The 10,277-nt window shown below is 44.2% G+C and overlaps 1 protein-coding gene across 1 annotated transcript in view; it reads right to left on the bottom strand.

Annotated features, from left to right (window-relative positions):
* Window positions 1–2,616: 2,616 nt before the first annotated feature.
* ephb6 (eph receptor B6) overlaps window positions 2,617–10,277 on the bottom strand; it is a 34,090-nt gene continuing 26,429 nt past the window's right edge. The window contains exons 6-19 of the mRNA XM_062399898.1: window positions 9,872–10,027; window positions 9,270–9,541; window positions 8,806–8,887; window positions 7,951–8,075; window positions 7,696–7,858; window positions 7,138–7,252; window positions 6,988–7,043; window positions 6,433–6,549; window positions 6,092–6,339; window positions 5,758–5,976; window positions 5,508–5,657; window positions 4,744–4,928; window positions 4,492–4,650; window positions 2,617–3,987 (exon numbers count right to left, since the gene is read on the bottom strand). Of these exons, the coding sequence (XP_062255882.1) occupies window positions 3,882–3,987; window positions 4,492–4,650; window positions 4,744–4,928; window positions 5,508–5,657; window positions 5,758–5,976; window positions 6,092–6,339; window positions 6,433–6,549; window positions 6,988–7,043; window positions 7,138–7,252; window positions 7,696–7,858; window positions 7,951–8,075; window positions 8,806–8,887; window positions 9,270–9,541; window positions 9,872–10,027 (2,153 nt within the window). The 3' untranslated portion in view covers window positions 2,617–3,881. The remainder of the gene's footprint in view (window positions 3,988–4,491; window positions 4,651–4,743; window positions 4,929–5,507; window positions 5,658–5,757; window positions 5,977–6,091; window positions 6,340–6,432; window positions 6,550–6,987; window positions 7,044–7,137; window positions 7,253–7,695; window positions 7,859–7,950; window positions 8,076–8,805; window positions 8,888–9,269; window positions 9,542–9,871; window positions 10,028–10,277) is intronic.

Genomic DNA, 10,277 nt, shown 5'->3' with positions numbered 1-10,277 from the left:
CTTTCCTCCCAAGACAAGAAACAAAGAAAACGATGCACATTGCTTCGAGAAATTACAATTCTTCATTCACGTGTTTGATGCAGAATCACAGATTTATTTTCTGCGCAGATAAATGGTTAGTAAACGGCTGAATCAGTCGCCATTTAAATGATTTCTGCTCCTCCTGGTTGTAGCGTACAAGTATTTTTCTAGCACCATTTATAGGTCATGACTAAGGGGCCGGTCAGCCACAGGATAAACAGGGTTCAGGGAGACTCTATAGGAGGAGCTGGTAATGGTTGTAGCTGTGGCCGTCATTTAGTATTGTGGAGATAATAGCTGTTTACCAGACGGACTGCACCATCTTTAAGTAGTGTCATAAAAACCAGTGGTTTCCAGTCTGTTAATGTCTTTATAAAGGAACAATAACAGCATAAAAACAAGATGTTGTGGTTTGCGTGTCCAGTGTTTCTGCACCTGCGTTTCTTTCACAACATCATCTTAATATGCGTTGGGACACAACAGCAAACAATTATTAGAGACGTCCCCTCATAAGTGGACGACAGTTAGACAGGCGCTCGATGATCATCATTAAAACAAAAGGTTGAGTCGATTAGGCTGCACTCATTTTAAAAGGTATCTCAGTGAGCTGTCATTTAAAATAAGTTTTCACTACTTCATCTCTAAACCTTGGCTGCTCCAAACGTTTTAACTCAAGTTCTCTTTAAAGAGACATAGACATAGGAGGTTATATCTTTTATTATCTCTGACCTGACAAACAAAATCAAATGGAAAATTCCTCCTCTGTAATTCTCATATTTCACTTTCATCTTAAGTAAATCGTTTTTTGAGAAGCCGGTACTTTACGTGTGTTTTTCCATTTTCTGATATTTGAACCTTTATACTTTTCAAAACATTGCATTGTTTACTGCTCTGTTTATCTGACATATCATCATATCTTGAATCTGTTCCACTGCTCAGTTGATGGTACTCGGAGCTAATACAAGTGTATCTGTGATGGTAATCCTATAAGTGGATTCACATGATGTGTACTTTTGTTATCTCAAGTATTTTGTGATGATATAACATCTGGATTTTAACTCGTACTGAAATATTTATACATAAACTTCATACTTCAGTAAATCTACTTTATGCTTCTGACACACCTTCCAACTCAAAATACTGAACATGACATTTTAAAGTCTAATCTGCAAAAATCTGTATAAAGAGAAAGATTATGAACACATTCATATTTTAATGTTGTTTTATTTAAAACTATACTGTTTCAATTCTTTAACCTTTTATTCTATATGTGATTTATGACGCTCCTATGCCTCATTTAGCTGCCGTGCATCTTGCATCTGGTACCTGTCTGTGTTTGCTTTATGATTTTGCACAATCTGTTCCAAATGAATTGCCGTCAGTGGGTTGTATGAATTAAATTGATTTGAATTTTAAAGCAGCATTTCATTATTGCTGGTTGGGCTCTTCTTCGCATCTGATAAAGCTGAGTAGCTGAATAATTTTATTATCCTAGATGTGTTTTGCATATAAAATCAAAATCTGCAAAACTGTGCATAAGTTTTATATTTGAATAAATGCACCCAATTAATTTGCACCTTTCTTTGTTCTCTAAAGATCACGTGCAGAGACACGTGGGCCGACGTCTGCAGGGAAACAGCACACTGAGGGTTTGTGCATGTTCTCAGCACAGATCTGCTCTGATAGCAGCGGGACATGAGGGAAACCAGTCTCAGTTGCTGGACAGAGGCTGATCCCAGCAGATGTCAGACTCTGATTTGACTCAAAGCTGCTGATCTGTGGAAAAGGAGAAACCACGAGTTCACTCTTTAATACTGTGAAGGTGACATTGGGTCATCAAGGTGAACACGCCGTCATTACTTTTGTAGCTGCATTGATATGTATGATTAAGTTCATGTATTTATCATATGTGATACTTCATCATAGATTAATATGATAACTGAATTATTAGACTTTGCATGATTTCATGGTTTGAACATATGAGCCATGAAAATGCTGAGTAACATTAAGCTAAAAGTACCAGCTTCATAGAACTGCTCTAAACTCACATTTGCTCTCCTTTCTTATTCTCATGTATCTATTCATCTTATATATATTTTCTGTTGTTGTTGAATTTTAGTGCATGAGCGTTTATTCAGAGTGGTTTTCTGAATAAACGCTCATGGCTTTCGTTCCGATGTCTTTGGTCTATTCAATTCCATGTTAAAGGTCCAGTGTGTTAGATTTCGGTGAAAGGGATCTATTTACAGAAATTGAAAATATAATAATCCTCGTGATGTTTTCACTGGTGTGTTTCATTTTAATTGTACAAAAGATTGTTTTCTTTTCCCTAGAATGGGTCCTTTATATTTAAATACTTTATATTTATATCTGGAGCAGGTCTACAGCTAAACAATTATGACAACTGAAGGTTTACACGGGTTCTCCTCCATGTTTGGAAGGACAGGGTGAGGTGTTGGGGATTCAGCTGCAACATGCTACTTTACCACTAGATGTCTGTAGCTTCTGCACATTAAACTTTTAACTCAGTTTTCGTGCTTTTCTGTATGTGGATCTTTTGGTGTGATGAATAGGAATCAGTAAAACAAGACAAGATTGGTTTTTAAATAAAGTCATATCATTTATTTTACAAATTTTCCACAATTATGGAATAGTGGTGAACACTCACAGCTAACGATGTGTGTAGCCTGACACACTTGTCTCACACACGCACACACTTGTCTCACACACGCACGCACGCACACACGCACGCACGCACACACGCCCACACGCACACGTTTCCTACGGTACACACAGGTTACAGACACACAGGTACATACTTACGAAGCATTTTGCCTCCCTCCTCCGAGTGTAAATCAGATCCGATTGTTTCCGTCTTTGCCATTTCACACATTCACAAAGCTTCAGTGACTCAGTGTCTTTACTCTATCGAACAAAAGGAGGTGAAGTGTGAAACGTACACGTACAGGTGAGTGCTGTTCAGCTCTGTCCTCATCACAGGTGGACGCAGTGTTTGCAGCCGAGGTGACACTCGTGGCGCTCGACAGCTTCCCCCCCCGCGAGAGGCCCGGCAGTGAGAGTGACTCATGCAAACAGGGCCTGCTCTCAGACCATGGATATGTCTTTTAAACAGGGGAGTCATCTTTTAGTTAAGTTTTTGTTTCCCCTCTTTCGCGACTGGTGGTTTACAGCTTTTGCTCCGACACCGAGCAAACTTTACATTTTCACTGACAGTTAATGGTGAGACCTCATAAGGCAAACCACATGCTGCTAGGTAGTATATTGTTTTTCTGCTTTTAGCATTTAAGTGGAGAGGAACTTTAAGACTGTACAAACAACTCAAAAAATAAAAAAAGGCTTTGATTGTCTTCACGCAATTCTTTGTGAGGAGAGACCTCCTTGATTTTTTTTTTACTGACCTCACTGGGGTGGAGGTAGGGGGACATTTGAGGGAGGGACATCAGTGGAAGAGAGGGTGAGAGGTAGGACTGCAGATGGGTGAGGAGAGAAGGCAGACAACAGCATAGTGAAATCTATAGTGAAAAACATTGAGGAATCTTTAACAGTCCTCATTCTCCTTAACAACTCCCTGACCTCACTCTGACCCGGACCAGATGCATCCCTCTTCTTTTACTCGTCTCGAGTGACAGGCAGGAAAAGTCCGATCCTCTGTTTCTCACCCCTTCTGGTTGTAGTGTCAGGTTTATCCGAATACGCAGCGGCACTCTACGCCGATTCTCTCTATTTATGTTTGGGCTCAAAATGTGCTCCGTGAAAATAAAAGGTCTTGCAGAAACCAGACACGACAAGCAGAGGAATGTGACAACCACAGAAATCCTGTTGTTCTGTAAGCTGGGATTTCACACCTCCACCTGCCCCTGTGTCAGATGGGCTCTGAGCTGCTGGGCCGCGGTGACGATCTTCCTCTGGTGTCCCACCAGGTTCACCCCGAGGTTCTGGACGTCACTGAAGAGCAGAGAGCGGGTGAAGAGAGAGTTTAGCTCAACACTGCAGCTCCAACTGATATTTCACAGGAGGACACAGGCTGTTCTAATTCCTGTATCTGTAAATATGTTCTCCGTATGTGATTAATGTATGTATATCAGTGATGTGTTGAAGTGTCAGTGATGTGAGTTGTTTAAGTCTATAAGCTACTGGATGAGCTACTGGATGATATAAATTTCCCATGGGATTAATAAAGTATCCATCAATCTATCTATCTATCTAATTGGAATGTATTGTATATAAAGTCAGTCACATTAGCATTATGTGTTTATGAACAGAGTTGCTGTACATTTTTCATATATAAATACAGTATATATAAAACATTTCTTTCGACAGGATCTCAACATTTAATGTGCATTTGGAATAAAATCTTTGAACAATACACACAATTTGCATTATAGAAGGTAGAAGATACACAATCTGCAGTTCTCCTTTAATCTGAGAGTTACAGTAATCCATACTCACTCCATGGTGAGGGTGCTGACTCTGTCCAAAGTGTCCAGCTGAGCCCGGTCGAACTCGTCCTGATATCTCTCCATCCTCAACGCCTTCAGCCAATCGCTGACTGTCGCCACTGCTGACAGGTCTGTGGGGGTCGGGCTGAGCAGCGTCTGGGAACAGCTTCTGTGATGTCCCAAAAAAACGAGAGCGTGAGCAAACAGCAGATTGAACAACACCTGCCCCCCCTGCGTGTTGATGACGCGCTCGCCGTCTCACCGGGTCGGCTCCGTCTTGAGGGCGGCGGGGTGCCTGATGAGCCGGTCCAGGGAGGACAGGAGGGAGTCGAAGCCGAGGCGGTCGGCTCGCTCGGCCTGCCAGCACTGAAGCATCAGAGAGTGGAGGGCAGGCGGGCAGTTGTGGGGGGCGGGGAGACGATACTGGTCTGCCACTGCCTTCATCACCTGGGAACAGAGAGAGAGAGAGAGAGAGAGAGGGAGAGAGAGAGAGAGAGAGAGAGACTTGAGACAGAAGCTGGGCAGATGGTGCGAGGACTCTGGTGTAATTGCCTCACATAAAAGGCCACGGACCACTGAGGGCCTGCAAGAGAGTGACTAAGAGAAAATCATGCAAATTCCAGCTGCCTGGCATTTTAAATGGGTCTGTGGAATAAAGAAGAGGGGGGCCAGTGATAAAGTAGATTTACTTAAGTAGTTGTCCTAAATCTTTAAGCACTGCTACTTTCCTGGAGTTGCCCCGTGTTTGAGGAAATTACTCTTTAATTCCACTTTCCTTTCGGAGGAAAATCTATATTTCAAACCACTTTGTTAATATAAAAGAGTAAACCTGTGAAACAAGACCCTAACACATAATTCACATTATAAACAGGTAGGACAGATTGGAAGGACTTTTACTTTTACTTTTTAATTACATATTATCACAGTGTAGCAGTTAAAGTTGGACTTATAAGACCTTGAGTGCATTTGCATCACTAATTTATCACGGCTTCTCCTGCTCAGGCAAATTTCCTCCCTCATACTCACTTCTTGATTGCTCATGTCCCAGTACGGGCGCTCTCCGTATGACATCACTTCCCACATCAGTATGCCGAAGCTCCAGACGTCACTGGCTGAGCTGAACTTGCGATGCTGAAACGCCTCCGGTGCCGTCCACCTCACAGGAATCTTACTGCCCTGATGGAGGGGGGGGGGGGGGGGGGGCAGAACAGAAGCAGTGAAGCAGCGAGCCAATGAAAACCAAACTGAAGAAAAAAGCCCTTGTCCCTGAACGCACCAGCGAGGCAGTGTACGTGGGTATGTTGTGGTCCAGGCCCCTCATGAGTCGTGACAGGCCAAAGTCCGACACTTTGCACACCAGGTTGGAGTTGACCAGCACATTCCGGGCGGCCAGGTCCCGGTGGACAAAGTTTCTCTCAGCGAGGTAACGCATCCCTGCACCGACTCCCCTCAGCATCCCAATGAGCTGCAGGATGCTGAACTGGCCCTCGTTCTCCTGAAACATTTAAGATGGTAGGATGAGGCAGCGAAAAAATAGAGACTTTTTTAATTTAGAGTGGATGTCATGTGTGCCATCGATGAGACATGTTGGCAATGTGCTGTTTCCTCACCCTGAGGAATGAGTCCAGCGGCCCGTTCTCCATAAACTCAGTGATGATCCTCTCTGGAGGGCTGTGGGTGACCACGCCCTCCAGCTTCAGCACGTTGGGGTGGTCAAACTGGCCCATGACCCCGGCTTCACTGAGGAACAACCCCCTCTCCCTGTCGGACGCCCCCCAGCGAAGAGTCTTCACGGCCACAAGCACCTCCCTGCGACCCATCGGACGGTAACGACCTCGGGAAACTTCGCCGAACTGAGCTGGAGCGGAGAGGAGGAGGAAGAGATCACAACGTGTCCACAGTCTACTCACAAACATCTACGATGAGAGTCAAAGGGCTGAGTGTCACCTACCTGAACCAATCACCTCCTCGATCTTGAGGTGAAGGGGATCTATCTCACGGGCAAACTCTTTGACGGCCTCACTGGGGTCTTCATAGGTGGATGGGTCCACGTAGTACTTCACTCCACCTGGAATTAAAATGTAGTTTATAGTCCTCAGCACGTAGTCATCCTGACATGAGGTTGGGACGATCTGTTTTCGTACAGTGAAAGATTTTTTACTGATTTTTTACATCTAAGAATTTATATTGTTTGATAAAACACAGAAAGTTGATTTCATCTTTTTCATTCATTCAGAAAAACATTGAGCTGCTTTCTGATGAAATATATATTTCCTTCTTGGGGGTAAAACCTTTCTTTTAAATGAATTATATTTATCAAATATTCAAAGAAATCAAATGAAACAAATGAAACCGAAACTTGGTTCATCAAAGATCTTAATCATGCACTGAATAAGTCAAATATTAATAATAGACGGCCTTTTCTCACTTTAAAATAAATCATTCATTTGACCAAATTAAAATGATACAAAATTAAAATACATCAATTAAATATAGCGCCTCTCACCTTTGTTACTGATGTATCTCTGGAGCCTGTCGCTGTACGGGCTCTCCCTCCTCTTACTGTCACGTCGGGAAAAGAAAAGTGTGAACATGCACATCATTATTAAATCCTCTACGTCACGTCTCTGATATAACACGGAGATCAACCACTCACCTGCGAAATACCACCACGACCACAATCGCCACCACGACCAGAAGAAAGGCCGCCCCACCCATCACCGAGCCGACCAGCAGAGGAAGTCGATTCTGGATCTGCTGGGAATGTTCCTCTGAGGGGGAGAGAGGGAGAAGTCTATCGGCTGTGACGTGTCATTCAACAAGGTCCTCGACTATGGAATCAAATTGTTTTATGACGTTGTGCTTTCCTATCTTCTCTATCTGCTGCTTTATGTTTATGTGATGTCTTACATTCATGATTGATTTTGAACTGTCCATGATTAATGGTTAATTTCCACCACTCTGCAACTCCTCCAAAATTTGATTTAAGCTGCAAAGATTTCCCATCTCTCCCTTTGCTCCACCCTCCCCCATCCTAACACCCTAACATCCACCTGTAGACTACTACAGGGAGGTTAAAGGTATTTGCTCCTACCTGCCCATTATATTAGTGTAATCATATCTGGATGCCAAACTTTAACTGTGTTCTGCTGAGTTGTCTGAATGACAGTTACACAGTTTGAGGGAAACAGACGTCACCGGTGCTCTCTCTTACCCAGAGGCAGAGTGGTGAAGTAGATGGTGTTGCTGTAGGGGCCGTAACCCCGTTCGTTGCGAGCTCTGATCTGGAAGCCGTAGATGGAGCCGGGAATCAGAGGGTTGATGGTCACTGTGTTGGTCTCGCTGTACACGGTCATCGCACTGTTCACATCTGAGCCCTGAGGGACACAGAGGAAGAGGATGACAACTCTCTTGCTGTGTGTTGTGTTTGTGTGTCTGCTTTACACGTGTGGCGTCTCACTGAGCGCACCTTGTCGTAGTATCTGAGCTGGTACTCCAGGATGTCTCCGTTGGGTCGGTCCGGCTGAGGCCACGATAGAGTGATGGATTCTGGGGCTCGGCTCAGCTGGTGCATCATGGGAACTATACTGGGAACTGTGGGGGACAACAGATGATGATGTGTGAGCCGGACTGAATATTAAAATCCCTCTAAGTCAACTTGCAGCTTTTGAACACTAGTTTTTGTTGGTGTGACAGCGACCACAAGGGGGCAGTGTCATCGAGTCTGGAGAGGATAGTTGGAGAGCAGGAAAGTTAAGTGGGAGTTTTAATGGAGCTCCAAGCTGGATCTAGTTACAGACCCTATACTGGCTGGACCAGTTACAACTTTCCAAAATTCCATTCATTTAACAAATAAAGAGCAGATGCAAGAACGATTTGAGATCTTTAAGGGTCAGTGGAGGCTCTAATCAATCTAGGACAATTTCTTGGAAAATTTATAATGGTGCATTTTGCCGACAACAAGGCCACTTTCTCCTCTCCCTCTCCTCTCCCTCTCCTCTCCCAACTCATCGGTCTCTTTCTGTCTGTCTTTTTGTCTTCCCCAGTTCTCATTTGTCCCTCTCCTCCACCACAGTGACCATAATGGGATCTGACAGGATATTGTAACCTCGAGCCACCTCCTGTCCCAAGAGCAGTGGCAGAAAAGGTGGAGGAGACAGAGAGAGAGAGAGAGAGAGAGAGAGAGAGAGAGAGAGAGATGGTGGAGGGGGAGAGGAACTCCACACACACACACACACACACAGTGTATCTACACAAACATCATCATCAAAGCTTCTCTTCCTCTTTCATCCCCACTTTTTCCTCATCTCTGCCCGGGCCTCACCTGACTGGCTCGTGGTGAAATTGATGCTGGCGTATCGAGCTGAGAACGGACTCAAAGCCGACACCTCATTCATGGCTTGCACCTGTCGATAAGAGGAACACGCAGACGTGACACAAAAACGCGTATTTACTTTCCTGACACGCTTCAGTGTTGGCAAACATATCATCATAATGAATAAGAACTAAGCAATTGTATAGTGTGTGAGTATTTGTTGGTGTGGAACTATGCAATAACACAGCAAAGAGGAACCGCCTCCTCTGTGGCCTGAGGAAAAGGTTTCATCATCCTCATACATTTCTGGAAAAACCACTTTCAACGGCCCCATCGATTCAGTCCCAACATTTACTTGTAAACCGGTGTAGCAGGCAGTTCTAGCTCAAACATTCATTATTATTAAACAAAGTATCAAGGAGAAATTGTTTATTTATTTATATCAAACTGTGTTTTGTGTTTTTCCACAGCACCTGCATGAGATAGGTGACTCTGGTCAGCAGGTTGTTCAGGGTGACCTTGGTTTGTTTCAGGTTGGTCTGGGAGGGACTGAACGTGACGCCATCACCGCACCAGGAGCATGTCGCCGGGTTGCTGAAGGTGGCCGAGGGGCAGATGCGGCAAACCACCGCGTACCACACCTCGCTGCGGCCTCCCATGTCCGATGGCGGGCGCCACCTGATGGACACCCCGCCGTCATCGCTCTCATACTCCCAGGACATGGAGTTGGGAGCAGATGGAGGAGCTGAGGAGAAAAGCAGAGAGACGGAGAGAATGGGAGAGGTTTGACAAATTTAGATGGAAGCATCTGCTACAGACATAATGAAATAAAAGAAGCAATATAAAAGTAATGGATGAACATAGACTTTGTCCGTGGGGCATTAGAGCTGAGGAACTAAAATACATTCGAGTTTCCTCGGCTGGTGAAAGTAAATATCAATTATGTTGTGTTGGGAAAAACAAATTTGAGGGTATTCATCTTGGTTCTCACAGTCAGAGTAAATGGCAAAGGAGGCCGCCCCCCCGTACACTTCATAGAGAACCGGGCATAAACAAACAAACACACAAAGCTCACTTGTGCAGGCAGAAGAGTTGGCATCATTGGCTCCCCGGTAAAAGCCGCTGCGACATTCGCACATACTGGATCCTGTCTGACTGGTTCTGCTGTTGGGGGGACACACGGCGCAGGGAGCGGAGCCTGAGACGGACTTGAAGTATCCCACAGGACAGGCTGAGGAGACACAAGGAGGGATGAGCTTATTACACAATTTATAATATATGGAATAACCTGATTGGTGAGCGCCATGTAGGCGTCTGCAGGGTTTCAGAGTCTCTCTCTGTGGATTTTACTGAATACAACTTCATAAAAAAAGAGGACCCTTTAAACCCTGAGAAAAAATATCAAAATTCACGTTAAAAACATCTAGTTTCAAGACTAAAAGGGTCATACAATTTAAATAACTAAATATAAAAAAGTAAAG

This window comes from Platichthys flesus, chromosome 11 (assembly GCF_949316205.1).
Source record: "Platichthys flesus chromosome 11, fPlaFle2.1, whole genome shotgun sequence".
Lineage (NCBI taxonomy): Eukaryota > Metazoa > Chordata > Actinopteri > Pleuronectiformes > Pleuronectidae > Platichthys > Platichthys flesus.
This window is presented reverse-complemented; position numbering and strand designations above follow the sequence as displayed.